This window comes from Chiloscyllium punctatum, chromosome 31, assembly GCF_047496795.1.
Source record: "Chiloscyllium punctatum isolate Juve2018m chromosome 31, sChiPun1.3, whole genome shotgun sequence".
Taxonomy (NCBI): domain Eukaryota; kingdom Metazoa; phylum Chordata; class Chondrichthyes; order Orectolobiformes; family Hemiscylliidae; genus Chiloscyllium; species Chiloscyllium punctatum.
Genome location: NC_092769.1, coordinates 73367287 through 73384869, shown reverse-complemented (window position 1 = coordinate 73384869; position 17583 = coordinate 73367287). Strand labels below are relative to the sequence as shown.

Here is a 17583-nt window from a genome sequence, read left to right as displayed (position 1 = left end):
GACGCGGGGAGAGGGTGGGACTGAGGGACACGGGGAGAGGGTGGGGAAGAGGGACGCGGGGAGAGGGTGGGGAAGGGGGACGCGGGGAGAGGGTGGGACTGAGGGACACGGGGAGAGGGTGGGGAAGAGGGACGCGGGGAGAGGGTTAGGAGATTGGTGGCCCATTGAACTGAGTGGCCCATCCTATTGAGAGTTCATTAGCGTTCCTGGATCTCCGGTCTCTCTCTCTCTCTGTGTCTCTCTCTCTGTCTCTCTCTATCTGTCTGTCTCTCTCCCACTCTCTCTCCTACTCTCTCTCTCTCTCTCTCTCTCTCTGTTTCTCTCTCTGTCTGTCTGTCTGCCTGTCTGTCTCCCCACCCCAAATGACTAGCATCCCCTTTGCCTTCTCAGCGATGAAGAATTCTCCGTGAGCTCAGTTTTCTTCTCTGACGTGATTCATGCGAACAAGAACGACGTTCCGTGTATATTCAGGGTGAGTCAGACCATCGTACGACCTGATCCCCACAGCCTTTCCCTTCAGGAATAACCCTGGACTGTTTCTCCCCCCTCCCTTGACCATGGCCTGGGCAATGGTCAGGGGCAATGGGGGGCCCTCATGGTAAAACTCCTTGAGCCCGGGGGGGGTGGGGGGGGAACTGGGTTACAGTAGCAACTCCTCTTTGGGCTGAACGTCACTAACCCATCAGAATGTCGGGACAGGAGGAGACCGCTTGACTCCTCTATTTAGCTCACAGCTGGTCTCTATCTTGACTTCCTTTCCTCAAAGTGATTCCCTCGCCCCAACAACAATTTACCAGCCTTTGTCTCAAAGTGTCTAATCGATCTATTACCTTTTGTTTTAGTTTTGTTGGGGGGGGGTGGGGGGGGAACAATTGCAAATTTCCTCTGTTGTGGATTTGTCCTTCCCAACCATCACCCTTTCCACAGCCTGGCTCTAATTACTGCCCCTGTGCTCTGGAATGCCCCCAAGAGCGGAAGTGGTTACACTCTTTCAGATTCTCCGCACTTGGCACAGTCCAGGGCAAAGCAGCCTGGCCCGATCGGCACAAGTATTTAACGTCCACCAGTGACGCTCAGTCTCAGCGTTGTGTACCATCTTCGGGATGTACTGCGGTAACTCACCCAGGCTCCTTTGATGGTAACCTTTCAAACCCATGACCTCTACCACCTCAAAGGACAATGATTAACGGTGCATGGGAATGGCTGGGAGAGTCCAGAACTAGAGGGGCAGAGGTTTAGGGTGAGAGGGTAAAGATTTAAAAGGGGCCTGAGGGGCCAACCTTTACACGCAGTGGGAAGCGCGTGTGTGGAATGAGCTGCCAGAGGAAGTGGTGGAGGCTGGTACAATGACAACATTTAAAAGGCATCTGGATGGGGACATGAACATGAAGGGTTTGGAGGGATATGGGCCAAATGCTGGCAGGTGGGACTGGAATAACTTTGGATATCTGGGTCTGCATGGACAAGTTGGACCGAAGGGTCTGTTTCCGGGCTGTACGTCTCGATGACCTCCACCCTGTCAGTTTTTTTTCCAAGCCCCTGACTTGGAATTGTATTCCCATTCCTTCTATCACTGGATCTAAATTCTGGAGTTTCAAATGAAACTGGACAAACCACCTGGCATTGACCAAGGCACTGGAAATGTCGACCCTCCATACTAAATCGGGGGGGTTTGTACAGAGACTGAGGATCATGGACTAGCCTGACACAGTCACAGAATCTCACTGTCTATGCAGTGAAGTGGATACCGCCATCCCTGGGTATGCCCAGGACAAACCCAGCATAGGTGGTAGAATAGTGGTATACAGTTACCCTCGGGATCCATCAACATATGGAGTTTCACGCCATCAGGTCATATATGGGCAAGGATATTGTCACATGTTGCTTAAGACCTTGACAAATAGCACTGTAGGCTTGATGGGTCTATTCCCACACTGAATTCTTTTCAAAATCTCTGTTTGCTCACAGAGTCGTACAGCAACAGAACGGACCCTTCTGTCCAACCAGTCCATGCCGACCCATAATTCCAAATTAAACTAGTCCCACCTGCCTACTCCTGGCCCATATCTCTCCAAACCCTTTCCTGTTCATATCCTTATCCAAATGTCTTTTAAACGTTGTAACTGTACCCCGCACCCACCGCTACCTTAGGAAGTTCATTCCACACACGAACCACTCTCTGTGTAAAACATTTGCCCCTCATGTCTGTCTTAAATCTTCTCTTCTCATCTTAAAGACATGCCCCCTAGTCTTTCCTAGGGAAAAGACAGCCACCATTTATCCTATCATTGCCCCTCATGGTTTTATAAACCTCAATAAGGTTACCTCCCAATCTCCTACCTTCCAGGGAAAATTGGCCTCAGCCTTTCTTTATAACTTAAACCTTCCATACCCGGCAACATCCTGGTAAATCTCTTCTGAACCCTCTCCAGCTTAATATAGGCACTGCCATTTCCATGCGTGACAACTTGCCCCTGGGGTGGCCTAACGAACAGCAGTGCTAGGGTTCAGCTGAAGTTCAGGATAGCCCCAGCTCAGGCTTGTGGACAGTTCCCTTTCTGTGCTTGCCCTGACAGATCACGGCTCCTCAGCTGACAGTCCCGAGCTCCAAGGCCTCCCTCCTGGTGCTGGCTGACAGTGAGAAGGAGAAGAAGAAGTGGGTGACGGTGATCAACGAGCTGGTCGCCATCTGCAAGCAGAACGGCTTCAAAGAACGGTCAGCGGTGTGCCTCAAAGAGGCGTACGACAGCGCACTGCCGCTGATCCGCAATACACTCGCTGCCACCATCATAGGTAAGGTCTCCAAACCCTCTCAGCATGTGTTACGTGTCCATTGCTTGGAGGACTTGGGTTTTGAAGGATTTGAGTGGGAAGAGGAATTTATTTTAAGTTTTGCCAGAGAGGTTTCTTTCCAAGAGGTCTGTAGATACTGGATTTTTCACATGATTGATGACTTTGTTGTAGAGCCTGCTTTTGAACAGTGACTGGGTTCTGATCAAGTTCAGTTGGAGGAAGGCCTGCTAGGAACAAGCTGCCCAGCTGACCTCTCCCACTTTGGGAAATAAAACACTCCACATAGAATCATAGAAATGTACAGCACGGAACAGACCCTTCGGACCAACTCGTTTGCCGACCAGATATCCCAACCCTATCTAGTCCCACCTGCCAGCACCCGGCCCATATACCTCTAAATCCTTTCTATTCATATACCCGTCCAGATGCCTTTTAAATGTTGCAATTGTACCAGCCTCCACCACTTCCTCTGGCAGCTCATTCCATACACGTACCACCCTCTGTATCAACTAGGAGAAAGTGAGGACTACAGATGCTGGAGATCAGAGCTGAAAAATGTGTTGCTGGAAAAGCGCAGCAGGTCAGGCAGCATCCAAGGAACAGGAGAATCGACGTTTCGGGCATAAGCCCTTCTTGCCCGAAACGTCGATTCTCCTGCTCCTTGGATGCTGCCTGACCTGCTGCGTTTTTCCAGCAACACATTTTTCACCCTTTGTATCAGTTTGCTTTCTCTTCTGAAAGCCTGATTATGGAGTCACGCAGCACAGAACCAGACCCTTTTGGTCTGACCAGTCCATGATGACCATAATCCCAAACTAAACTAGACCTACCTGCCTGCTCCTGGCCCATACCCCTCCAAACCCTTTCCTATTCATGTCCTTGTCCAAATGGATTTTAAACATTGTAACTGTACCCACGTCCATCACTTCCTCAGGAAGTTCATTCCACACACGAATCACTCTCTGTGTCAGAAAGAAATTGCCCCTCGTGTCTTTTATAGAGTCACAGAGTCATAGAGCAAGGAAACAGACCCTTCAGCCCAAACAGCCCATGCTGACCATAATCCCAAACTGACCTAATCCCACCAACCTGCATTTGGTCCATTTCCCTCCAAACCCTTTCCTATCCATGTCCTTATCCAAATGTCTTTCAAATGTCGTACCTGTACCCGCATCCACCACTTCCTCTGGAAGTTCATTCCACACATGAACCACTCTCTGTGTAAAAAAAATTGCCCCTCATGACTTTTTTAAGTCTTTCCCCTCTCACCTTAAAGATGTGCCCCTAGACTTCCCAAACTGAGTGACAAGAACTGGACACAGTACTCCAGAAGAGGCCTCACCAATGTCCTATACATCCTCAACATGATGTCCTAACTCCTACACTCAAAGGTCTGAGCAATGAAGGCAAGGGTGCTAAACACCTTCTTAACCCCCCTGTCTATGACACAAACTTCAAAAAATTATGTACCTGAACCCCTCAGTCTCCATGTTCTACAACACTACACAGGGCTCTACCATTAATTGAAAAGTCCTGCCCTTGTTTGTTTTACCAAACTGCAACATTTATCCAAATTAAACTCCATCTGCCACTCCTCAGCCCATTGACCCAAGATCAAAAAGAACTCAAGATTATGTTTCCTAAGTAAATTTTGTCCACAAGACGACAGAGATAACTGGGTATCATTGGTGTAGTGTAAACTGTGGAACTTAAAATTTACATATTTCTTCCTATTATTTATTCGAAGTTTGGCTTTTTGCTTTTGAATTAGTAACCAGTAGGTTTTCTCTGTTTGAAGATTTGCAAGTGTTTTTGCAGTTATATGATTGATTTGAAAATAGCTTTGAGCAAAAGGGTTTGCAGGAACCATTAATAGACTTCCATTCGTTTGGAATCTTTGGTTACCAAGCAAGTCAAACAACGGAGCCTCAAGGTTTGATAAAGGATTCTAGAACATTCTTAAGCTAAAGGAAATGCCCTCAGCTTAGAGAAAAGGCCTTTTTAGTTTCACTTGGAGTTTTGAGCACTCCTTTAAGTTTCTTGGAAAAGGATAGTTTGGACCTCAGAAGGTAAGGAACTGTAGTGAAATAGAGTGAGGAGTTAATGTTAGTCCTGGACCAGAGGTGTTGGGTTAAAACCCTGAAGAGGTTACTCAAAGCTGAGTACATTTAACCATGTGTATGACAGCGGTTCCAGGTTAAAAGTTAAGTGACCTAACCCTATTGAGGCATGGACAATACAAAGTTAGATATAGAGTAAAACTCTATCTACACTGTGTTCCATCAAACAGTCCCAGGATGGGGACAACACAGGGTTAGATAAGAGTAAAGCTCCTTCTACACTGTGTTCCATCAAACACTCCCAGGGCAGGGGCAGCATGGGGTTAGATACAGAGTAAAGCTCTCTCTACACTATCCCCCATCAAACACTCCCAGGTCAGGGACAGCACGGGGTTAGATACAGAGTAAAGCTCCCTCCATACTGTCCCCCATCAAACACTCTCAGAACAGGGGTAGCATGGGGTTGGATACAGAGTAAAGCTCCCTCTACACTGTCCCCCATCAAACATCCCCAGGACAGAGACAGCACGGGGTTAGATACAGAGTGAAGTTCCCTCTACACTGTCCCCCTCAAACACTCCCCAGGACAGGGGCAGCACGGGGTTAGATACAGAGTAAAGCTCTCTCTACACTGTCCCCCATCAAACACTCCCAGGACAGGGACAGCACGGGGTTAGATACAGAGTAAAGCTCCCTCTACACTGTCCTCCATCAAACACTCCCAGAACAGGGGTAGCATAGGGTTAGATACAGAGTAAAGCTCTCTCTACACTATCCCCCATCAAACACTCCCAGGACAGGGACAGCACGGGGTTAGATACAGAGTAAAGCTCACTCTACACTGTCCCCCATCAAACACTCCCCAAGACATGGACAGCACAGGGTTGGATACAGAGTAAAGCTGCCTCTGCACTGTCCCCCATCAAACACTCCCAGGTCAGGGACAGCACGGGGTTAGATACAGAGTAAAACTCTCTCTACACTGTCCCCCATCAAAAACTCCCATGACAGGGACAGCACGGGGTTAGTAACAGAGTAAAGCTCCCTCTACACTGTGTTCCATCAAACACTCCCAGCATAGGGATAGAACAGAATTAGATGAAGTTCCTATCACCTCACACCATTGCTTGGAATCTTTAGCATTGACTTGATTCAATGTTCTTGTCTCTACCTCAGACAAGGAACGAATTGCCTTGGGCACAGACGATGGACTCTACCTCATCGATGTGATAAAAAATGGTAAGATATACTCCACAAACAATGCACTCTCCCTTGGAAGCTAAAGGGAAGACAAGTAGGGAGAGCAGTGGATAAGGTCAGACATTAAGGTTATGGGACATGGGGACATTGTGAAATTGACAGGGATTATGAGGGAGAGGCAGGTGGAAATGGGGAAGGTGGAAGAATTAGGTAGACAGGGAGGAGAGTGATTGAGAGAGACAGAGAAGGATTGAGACTGACATTGAGGGAGTGGGACAGAAGGAAGCACTGAGTTGGTCAGTGGTTAGCACTGCTGCCTCACAGTGCAAAGAACTGGGGTTCGATTCCAGCCTCGGGCAACAGTCTGTGTGGAGCTTGCACATTGTCCCCATGTCTGTGTGGAGTTTCCTCCCTCAGTCCAAAGATGTGCAGTTTAGGTGGATTGGCCGTGCTAAATTGTCCCATAGTGCCCAGGGATGTGCAGGTTAGGGTGGATTGGCCGTGCTAAATTGTCCCATAGTGCCCAGGGATGTGCAGGTTAGGGTGGATTGGCCGTGCTAAATTGTTCCATAGTGTCCAGGGATGTGCGGATTAGGGTGGATTGGCCGTGCTAAATTGTCCCATAGTGTCCGGGGATGTGCAGGTTAGGGTGGGTTGGCCGTGCTAAATTGTCCTATAGTGTCCAGGGATGTATAGGTTAGGTGCATTAGTCAGGGGTAAATATAGGGGAATTGGTCTGGTAGGTTACTGTTTGGAGGGTCGGTGTGGACTTGGGCTGAAGGGCCTGTTTCCACACTGTAGGGATTCGAGAGCATGAGGAATGGAGGGAGATGGTGAGGAAGAGGATGGGTTGAGAGACAGCGATTGAGCAAGACAGTGAAAGGGAGGATATGATGGAGAGTGATAAGGGGGATGAATGAGAGAGGACTGGCTGGAATCGGGGAAATAGGATGGATTGACAGAGTCTGGGATAGGAAGGGATTTGAGGGAGGACTAAAGGAGCGTTGAAGAAAGCGGGGGGATTGTGGGAGATGGGGAACGGAGGGGACTGAGTCAAATGGAGAGTGAATGTATTTGATGCACATGGGGAATGTGACAAGACAGTGAATCCAGGTAGCTAGGGGGTATACTATCAAACGGTCAACCTTATTAATGATGGTCAGTCTCATTACTCAAAACCTTTGCCCTCTTTGCCACCTCCTGTGTTGCAGAAATCACATTGCTGGGTGACTGTAAGCGGGTTCACCAGCTTGAGCTGGTGCCCAGTGCCAGGCTGCTCGCCGTGGTGTCCGGAAGGAGCCGGAACGTGCGTGTTTTCACCTGGGAGGACCTGCAGAACCCGGAGGCGACTGGAGCCAAGCTGTTGGAAGCCCGGGGCTCTCAGCTGATCACCACGGGTAGCCGGTGCCAGGGGAACAGCACCAATTGGCTGTGCACAGCTGCCAAGCGCCACGTGACGTGCTACCAGCTGACCGCTGGCAAGCAGCCCTACAGGCGGACGCGTGAATTCCAGGCCCCCGGGACGGTTCAGTGGATGGGCGTCTTCGAGGAATGCCTGTGCGTTGGCTATCCGTCCGGTTTCAGCCTGTACTCTTTGGCGGGCAAAGGACCTCCAGCCAACCTAGTGAGCCCAGAGGACCCTTCCCTCACCTTCCTCTCTCACGGGCAAGGAGAGGCTTTGTGCGCTGTGACTGTTTCCAGTGACCTTTACCTGCTCTGCTTCAACACAGTTGGCGTGTACGTCAACAGCCAGGGTCGGAGGTCAGAGCAGCGTGAGCTCATGTGGCCAGCACTCCCTGTGGCTGTGGGTAAGTGAATCTCTCCCTCTCTCTCGTCCGGGATACACGAAGAGATAAACATATTGGCTCAGTGACAGATGGTCGGCTGATTTAGTGACTAGAAAGGGGTTTTCAATGCTGCAGGCCTCAGTTTGAATTGAATTGAATTGAATCGAATTGATTGTCACGTGTACCGAGGCACAGTGAAAAGCTTTGTCTTGCGAGCAATACAGGCAGATCACAGAGTTAAGTAGCATAGATAGTAAATAATAGGTAAACAGCGGCAAAAACAAAAACACAGGTACAGGCGAATGTTCGGAGTTTGTGAGTCCATTCAGTATTCTAACAACAATGGGGTAAAAACTGGTGCAAAACTGGCTGCTGCGTGTGTTCAGGCTTCTGTACCTTCTCCCCGATGGTAGAGGTTGTAGAAAAACATTGCCAAGGTGGGATGGATATTTAAGAGGTTTGAGTCCTTTCCTATCGTCAGTATATACTAAAGATTTAAAATCTGAATGAGGGAGGCACAATTGGGAAATTTGTGTTCAATTGAAAAATTGGCCAGGCATTTGATAGCAAAGGGGATGGCTTTCAACTGCAGGAAGATATTAATGATTTGTTCGAGTGGGTGGTCACATTCCAGGAAGGATGTGGAGGCTTTGGAGTGGGTGCAGAAGAGGTTTACCAAGATGCTGCCTGGATTATAGGGTATGAGCTATAAGGGGAGGCTGGAAAAACTCAGGCTGTTTTCTCTGGAGGCTGAGGGGAGACTTGAGAGAAATCTTATCAAATTCTGAGAGGCTTAGATAGGGTCGAAGGTCAGAATCTTTTTCCCAGAGTTGAAATGTCTAAAACTAGAGGCCACACATTTGAGGTAGGAGGGGGAAAGTTCAAAGGAGATGTCAGGGATGAGTTTTTTATACAGAGAGCGATAGGAGTCTGGAATGCACTGCCTGGGGTGGGGGTGGAGGCAGATACAATAGGGGGATTTAAGGGACTTGAGATAAACACATGAATATGCAAGGGATGGAGGGATATGGACCAAGGGCAGGCAGAAGGGACTAGTTGAATTTGGTGTCATGTTCGGCACAACATTGTGGGCCGAAGGGCCTGTTCCTGTGCTGTACTGTTCTGTGTTCTAAAATGGCAAATGGAATTCAAACTGTGATGTTCTGCATTTGGAGAGGGCAAACATAGGAGGGAATATACCATAAACAGGAGGGTATTGAGAGGGTAGAGGAGGGGAGAGACTTTGGAGGGTGGCTGAAGGTCCCTTAAGGTGGGTAGATAAGGCAGTAAAGAAAGCATTTGGGATGCATTCCCTCACTGGGTGAGGTACTGAGAAGAACAGTTGGGATATAATCCTGGAAATCTAACAGACACTAGTTAGGCCACAGCTGGAATTCCGTGCACAGTCCTGGTCATCATATTACAGAAAAGACATAATCTTTCTGAAGAGAGAGGAGATGTCCAAGAATGTTGTCAGGTCTTGAAATTTGAAGCTATGAGGAAAGGGTCATTTTCCTTAGAACGAGAGGGGGCTGAGGGGTGGCATAATCAAGTATACAAAAACTGAGGGGTTTGGGTATGGTAGACAGGGGAGACCTGCTACCCCTGCTCAATTACCAAGGGGTACAGACTGGCAGAAGGAATAAAGGGCAAACCTTTTCACCCATAGGCTGGTGAGGTGTCTGGAATTCACTGTCTGGTTCGGTGTTTGAGGTAGGGAACCCCTCAACTCGTTTAAAATGAAGTTGTCCTTGAAAAGAGTGGTGCTGGAAAAACACAGCAGGCCAGGTAGCATCCGAGGAACAGGAGAATCGACGTTTCGGGCAAAAGCCCTTCTGATTCCTGATGAAGGGCTTATGCCCGAAACGTCGATTCTCCTGCTCCTAGGATGCTACCCGGCCTGCTGTGTTTTTCCAGCACCACATTTTTCAGCTCTGGTCTCCAGCATCTGCAGTCCTCACTTTCTCCTCTGTCCTTGAAAAGCTGGAACTGGCAAAAGGTTGTGGGCCTGGGTGCTGGCCAATGGAATTAAAATGGGCATGTACCAGCACAGAAGCAATGGGTCAAATGGCACCTTTGTGTGTGCCACATTCTGCAGTTCTGCTACAGGTCACAAGCAATTCTGAAAATAGAAGCTTGTCACAGTGGGGTTCCTCAAAGATCAGTGTTGGGATCATTGTGGCCAACCATTGAGCCTAGTTATTGGAAGTATGGTTTCAAACTGTCATTATAACCAAAATGAGGGACTAAATCAGGAGGTAGGGAGTATCCAAGACAATGTCAATACAATTGTGGGGAATGGGCAATGGAGTTAGCAGATGAATTTCAACATCGGTAAGTAAGGGTTGGTCCATTTTGATAGGAAGAATCACAAGGTCAGACACCACTTGGAACAATCATTGTCAATGTGGGAGAGATCTGAGGGTTACAGATTGACAAATCAGTCAAAGTGTTGACACAAGTTAGCAAGTTCATGGAGAAAAGGGTGTTTAGCACGCTTGCCTTCGTTGCTCAGTCCTTTGAGTACAGGAGTTGGTACGTCATGTTGGGGTTTTACAGGACATTGGTGAGGCCTCGCCTGGAGTACTGTGTTCAGTTCTGGTCGCCCTGTTATAGGAAGGAGATTATTAAACCGGAGAGGGTTCAGGAGAGATTACCAGAATATTCTGAGGAAGGGTCACTCAATTTCTCTGCACTGATACTTCCAGAACTGCTGAGCTTTTCCAGCAATTTCTGTTTTTGTTTACCAGGGTGTTGTTGGGTATGGAAGGTTTGAGTTATACAGAAAAGCTGGGAATCTTCTCTCCCTGGAGCACAGGAAGTTGAGAGGTGGCCTTATACAGATTTATAAAATATTGAAGGGTATGGATAGAGTTAATGGTAGTTATCTTATCCTTAGGATGGGGGATTTCAAGACTAGGGGCACATTTTTAAGATGGGAGGAGAGAGATTTAAAAAAGACACGGGGGGCAAATTATTTACACAGAGGGTGGTTTGTGTGTGGAATGAACTTCCTGAGGAAGTGATGAATGCAGGTACAGTTACAACATTTGGATAAGGACATGAATAGGAAAGGTTTGGAGGGAGATGGGCTAGGAGCAGGCAGGTGGGACTCACTTAGTTTGGAAGCATGGGTTGGCATGGACTGGTTGGACCGAAGGGTCTGTTTACGTGCTGTATGGTTTTATGAAACAAACTGGGCTTCATTTCTAGAGGTACAGAATTGAAATGCAGAAAAGCAATGTTAAATGTGGATCAGACCACACTTGGAATTTCTGTGATGAGCCTGGTCACTGCATTATTAAAAGAAGCATTGGGGAACGTGCAAAACAAATCTACTTGAACGATCCCACAGCTGAGAGGTCCCACCCATCAGTAGTGATTGTTTAGGCTGGATGTCTTTACTCTGAAATGGAGAGGGCATGATCCTTAAAGAAGTCATTAAAGGTTTGCTCCAGCAGTTGTAGAGACAACATGTCTACTTCTCTGTGAGACTAGAACTTGGTGTAATCTATGTCAAACAGTCACTTAGAAATCCAATTGGAGAATTGAGGATAAACCTCCTTACCCAGGGAGTGGGGAAAATGTGGAACTCACTACCACAAAGAGAAGGTCCATTGAATTGCATGGACGTATTCAAGGGAAAGCTAGATAAACACGAGGGCAAAGGAAGAGATGTTATAGTGTCAAAGAGCTGTACAGCGTGGAAACAGCTCTTCAGTCCAACTCATCCATTCTGACTAGATATCCTAAATTCATCTAGTCCCATTTGCCTCCCATGTCCCTCCAAACCTTTCCTATTCGTATACCCATCCAGATGCCTTTTAAATGCTGTAATTGTACCAGCCTCCACCACTTCCTCCTGCAGCTCATTCCATACACACACCACCTTTTGTGTGAAACAGTTGCCCCTCAGATCCCTTTCAAATCTTTCCCCTCTCACCTTAAACCAATGCTCTCTAATTTTGGACTCCCCTATCCCAGGAAAAAGACCTTGATTATTCACCCTATCGATGCCCCTCGTGATTTTATGAACCACTATAAACCCCTTAGTTTCTGACACTGCCCAAGCCTATTCAGTCTCTCCCTATAGCTCAAACCCTCCAACCCTGGCAATATCCTTGTAAATCTTTTCTGCACCCTTCCAAGTTTCATAACATCTTTCCTACAGCAGGGAGACCAGAATTGAACACAGTATTCCAAAGGTGACCTCACCAATGTCCTGTACAGACGCAACATGACCTCCCAACTCCTATGCTTAATGCAATGAGCACTGAAGGCAAGCGTGCCAAACGTGTCCTTCACCACCCTGTCTCCCTGCGACACCACTTTCAAGTGTTCATATGATAGGTTGAAAAAGAGGTGGAGAATGGGGTGGCAGGGAGCAGATGTGCCAAATGGCCTGTTTCTGGATTGGGCAATTCACTTGAAGAGGAACCTATTGGTAGTTTGTGTTCCCAGTGACGTTACTGTGTGTCCATCGCGATTCAACTGAGGAGGCCTACTCAACAGTAGAGGGCACTCACAAACGCTCACTCACTCGATGCATCAAAGAGCCCAGCTAATTTCTCAACCATCACAACACTCTCATCTGTCTAACCCTGAGGTTTTGGGATGGGGGGAAAGGGATCATTGTAGACTAGGGCGGGGGAATTGGTCAGCTCTTGTGGAGTATGGGTTAATACTCGTGGTTTTTGTTTCCCTGCAGCTTGTCACGGACCGTACCTGACCGTGTACAGCGAGAATGCAATGAACGTATTTGAAGTGAGGACCGGAGAGTGGATCCAGACTATTCCCCTGAAGAAAGTAAGGAGGCAGAAGACTGAGAAACGAGATGGATGTGGATGGGGCGGGCGAGGGGGCAGGAGAAGGGCCGAGAGCAGGCCGTAAAACCACAGGCCCTCTAATCCCAGAGTCACAATGCTAACTGGTTCCCATTTAGAGGCCTCTTGGTGATTACCAGGCCTGGTTTGGTCCTGTGATGGGTTTATACACCATGCTGAATTAATTCACGGGTTTGAACTCTTGCAGGTTCGGCCCCTGAACTCAAATGGATCCCTGAATCTCTCAGCAAGTGAGCCGTTCCGGTTAATCTACCTACGCAGGAAGGAAGCAGGTCAGAAACGACATGTTTGTTGACTTGAGGACATTGTTGTAACTCATTCAGATGAGGTTCTTTGTATGTCATAGAATAGAATGGGTGGCACGATGGCTCAGTGGTTAGCACTGCTGCCTCATAGCACCACAGGGTTCGATTCCACCCTCAGGCGACTGTCTGTGTGGAGTTTGCACATTCTCCCCGTGTCTGCGTGGGTTTCCTCCGGATGCTCCGGTTTCCTCCCACAGTCCAAAGATGTGCAGGTCAGGTGAATTGCCCATCGTGTGAGGTAGTCAGAGGGATATGGGTCTGGGTGGGATACTCTTCAAAGAGTCAGTGTGGACTTGTTGGGCCAAATGGCCTGTTTCCACCCTGTAGGGAATTGAATCTAAATCTAAGCTCCCTACAGCATGGGAGTAGGCTATTTGGCCCCTCGAGTTCACACCAACATTCCGAAGAGCATCCCACTCAGACCCGTAATCCTGCACCTCCCATGGCTAACCCACCTAGCCTGCACATCCCTGGACACTGTGGGCAACTCAGCATTGCCAATCCACCCCAACCTGCACATCTTTGGACTGTGGGAGGAAACTGCAGACAGACACAGGGAGAATGTGCAAACTCTACATAGGCAGTTGCCTGAGGTTGGAATTGAACATGGGGCAGCAGTGCTAACCACTGAGCTACTGTGCTGTGCGTGAAAGATTCTAACCTCCTGAGAGAGTCCTCTCTCTCTCTCTCTTTCTCTCACTCTGTCTCTTTTCTCATTCAACTGATACCTGGGATGTGGGGCCTCATTTAGGAGGAATGGGTATCATTCTGTTGGAATGGAGGGATGATTGCATTAAAACATATAAGATTTTGAGGTGACATGTAGTATTTTATTTGTGTAAGACTAGAACTACAGGTCACAGCATTCAATAAGGGATCTTCCATTTAAGATAAGAGCACAGAAACAGACCCTTCAATCCAACTAGTTCTTGCCGACCATAATCCCAAATTAAACTAGTCCCACCTGCCTGCTCCTGGCCCAAATCCCTCTGAACCCTTTCCTATCCATGTCCTTATCCAAATGTCTTTTAAATGTTGTAACTGTACCCACATCCACCACTTCCCCAGGAAGTTCATTCCACACACGAACCACCCTCTGTGTAAATAAAAATTACCCCACATGTCCTTTTTAAATCTTTCTCCTTTCACCTTAAAAATGTGCCCCCTAGTTTTGAAATCCCCCACCCTAGGAAACAGATACCTGCCACTCACCTTATCTATACCCCTCATGATTTTATAAACCTCTATAAGGTTGCCTCTCCACAATAGACAATAGGTGCAGGAGTAGGCCATTCTGCCCTTCGAGCCTGCACCACCATTCATGGCTGATCATCCTTAATCAGTATGCTGTTCCTGCCTTATCTCCATAACTCTTGATTCCACTATCCTTGAGAGCTCTATCCAACTCTTTCTTAAATGAATCCAGAGACTGGGCCTCCACTGCCCTCTGGAGCAGAGCATTCCACACAGCCACCACTCTCTGGGTGAAGATGTTTCTCCTCATCTCTGTCCTAAATGGTCTACCCCGTATTTTTAAGCTGTGTCCTCTGGTTCGGCACTCACCCATCAGCGGTAACATGTTTCCTGCCTCCAGAGTGTCCAATCCTTTAATAATCTTATATGACTCAATCAGATCCCCTCTCAGTCTTCTAAACTCAAGGGTATACAAACCCAGTCGCTCCTGTCTTTCAGCGTAAGGTAATCCCGCCATTCCAGGGATTGACCTCGTGAACCTACGCTGCACTCCCTCAATAGCCAGAATGTCTTTCCTCAAATTTGGAGACCAGAACTGCACATAGTACTCCAGGTGTGGTCTCACCAAGGCCCTGTACAGCTGCAGAAGAACCTCTTTGCTTATATACTAAATCCCTCTTGTTATGAAGGCCAGCATGCTATTAGCCTTCTTCACTACCTGCTGTACCTGCATGCTTACCTTCATTGACTGGTGTACAAGAACACCCAGATCTTTACCTAAATTGATTCCATTTAGGTAGTAATCTGCCTTCCTGTTCTTGCTACCAAAGTGGATAACCATACATTTATCCACATTAAACTGCATCTGCCATGCATCTGACCACTCACCTAACCTGTCCGGGTCACCCTGTAATCTCCTAACGTCCTCCTCACATTTCACCCTGCCACCCAGCTTTGTATCGTCAGCAAATTTACTCATGTTATTACTAATACCATCTTCTATATCATTAACATATATTGTAAAAAGCTGCAGTCCCAATACTGATCCCTGCGGTATCCCACTGGTCACTGCCTGCCATTCCGAAATGGAGCCGTTTATCACTACCCTTTGTTTCCTGTCAGCCAACCAACTTTCAATCCAAGTTAGTACTCTGCCCCCAATACCATGCGCCCTAATTTTGCTCACTAACCTCCTATGTGGGACTTTATCAAAAGCTTTCCTAAAGTCCAGGTACACTACATCTACTGGATCTCCCTCGTCCATCTTCAGAGTTACATCCTCAAAAAATTCCAGAAGATTAGTCAAGCATGATTTCCCCTTCATAAATCCATGCTGACTCTGTCCTATCCTGTTACTACTACCCAGATGTGTCGTAATTTCATCCTTTATAATAGACTCCAGCATCTTTCCCACCACTGAGGTCAGACTAATTGGTCTATAATTTCCTGCTTTCTCTCTCCCACCTTTCTTAAAAAGTGGTACAACATTAGCCACCCTCCAATCCGCAGGAACTGATCCCGAATCTATCGAACTCTGGAATATAATCACCAACGCATCCACGATTTCTCGAACCGCCTCCTTCAGTACCCTGGGATGTAGACCATCAGGCCCCAGGGACTTATCAACCTTCAGACCTAACAGTCTCTCCAACACCAATTCCTGGCAAATATAAATTCCCTTCAGTTCAGGTCCTTCAGCCACTGTTACCTCAGGGAGATTGCTTGTGTCTTCCCCAGTGAACACAGATCTGAAGTACCAATTCAATTCTTCTGCCATTTCTTTGTTCTCCGTAATATATTCCCCTGTTTCTGTCTTCAAGGGCCCAATTTTAGTCTTAACCATTTTTTTGCCTTTCACATACCTAAAAAAGCTTTTACTATCCTCCTTTATATTATTGGCCAGTTTACCTTCGTACCTCATTTTTTCTCTGCATATTTCCTTCTTAGTAATCCTCTGTTGTTCTTTAAAAGCTTCCCAGTCCTCCGTTTTCCCACTTATCTTTGCTATGTTATACTTTTTCTGTTTTAACTTTATATATTTCTTAACTTCCCTCAGCAGCCACAGCCACCCATGCCTCCTCCTGGGATCCTTCTTCCTTTTTGGAATGAACTGATCCTGCATCTTCTACATTATGCACAGAAATATCTGCCATTGTTCCTCCACTGTCATCCCTGCTAAGGTATTGCACCATTGAACTTTGGCCAGGTCCTCCCTCATAGCTCCATAGTTCCCTTTATTCAACTGAAATATTGTCAATTCCAATTGTATCCTCTCCCTCTCAAATTGCAGATTGAAGCTTAATGTATTATGGTCACTACTTCCCAATGGCTCCTTCACTTCGAGGTCTCTGACCAATTCTGGTTCGTTACACAATACCAGATCCAGAATTGCCTTCTCCCTGGTAGGCTCCAGCACCAGTTGTTCTAAGAATCCATCTCTGAGGCACTCCACAAAGTCTCTTTCTTGAGGTCCAATACCATCCTGATTCTTGCGGTCTACCTGCATGTTGAAATCCCCCATAACAACTGTAGTAACCTCCTATGCTCCAGTGAAAAAAGTCTTAGCCTACCCAGCCTCTCCTTATAATTCAAACCCTCCACTCCTGGGACAATCCTGGTAAGCCTCTTCTGAAACATCTCCAGTGTGATAATATCCATCCTCTAGTAGGGTGACCAGAACTGGGTACAGTACTCCAGAACTGGCCTCACCAACGTCCTGTACAATCTCAACTTACGCCCCAACTCCTATGCTGCATGTTTAATGGTTTCTCTTTCTCCTTAATGACCTGGCTAGGGACCGATGATTTCCTCATCCCGGAGAAGACCGGGAATATCAGGCGGCAAATGCACCGCACTAAGAGTAAAAGGCGGTTTGCTTTCCGAATCTCCGAGGAGGAACGATTCCAGCAGTTAAGGTGAGAGGACAGGGTGAGGGGGGAATGCATTAGGGGTTGAAAAGACAGCCGAATCTTGGGGGCAACTGGCTCCTGAACCCAATAACAAAGGCCCAGAGGTGAGGCTCCAAGGCTGAGACATTATGAGCTCAGTGGTCCACAGCCTACAGCCCGAAGCGTTGATTGCGCTGTCAGCGGTATCATCTTTTGGCCATGACCTGTCAAAGCAAAGACCCACCCCCATCCCCACCTGCCCTCTCAGATAGGGGCAATCCCACTGATGCTATCAAATACCTCAAGGTTTTCAGGGTCCGCTGCTTTTTGTCATTTATATAAATGATTTGGATGCGAACACAGGAGATACAGTTAGTAAGTTTGCAGATGACACCAACATTGGTGGTACAGTGGGCAGTGAAGATGTACCTTGATCAGATGGGTCAATGGGCCAAGGAGTGGCAGATGGAGTTTAATTCAGATAAATGCAAGGTGCTGCATTTTGGGAAATG

The 17583-nt window shown here is 47.5% G+C and overlaps 2 protein-coding genes across 2 annotated transcripts in view; one reads left to right on the top strand and one right to left on the bottom strand.

Annotated features, from left to right (window-relative positions):
* Positions 1–17583, bottom strand: part of LOC140457083 (uncharacterized) — a 130184-nt gene that overhangs the window by 46605 nt on the left and 65996 nt on the right. The window lies entirely within an intron of this gene.
* Positions 1–17583, top strand: part of LOC140457082 (serine/threonine-protein kinase MRCK alpha-like) — a 213167-nt gene that overhangs the window by 180492 nt on the left and 15092 nt on the right. The window contains exons 27-33 of the mRNA XM_072551052.1: positions 391–472; positions 2577–2793; positions 6030–6092; positions 7265–7861; positions 12549–12646; positions 12872–12956; positions 16978–17098. Coding sequence (XP_072407153.1) covers positions 391–472; positions 2577–2793; positions 6030–6092; positions 7265–7861; positions 12549–12646; positions 12872–12956; positions 16978–17098 — 1263 coding nt within the window. The remainder of the gene's footprint in view (positions 1–390; positions 473–2576; positions 2794–6029; positions 6093–7264; positions 7862–12548; positions 12647–12871; positions 12957–16977; positions 17099–17583) is intronic.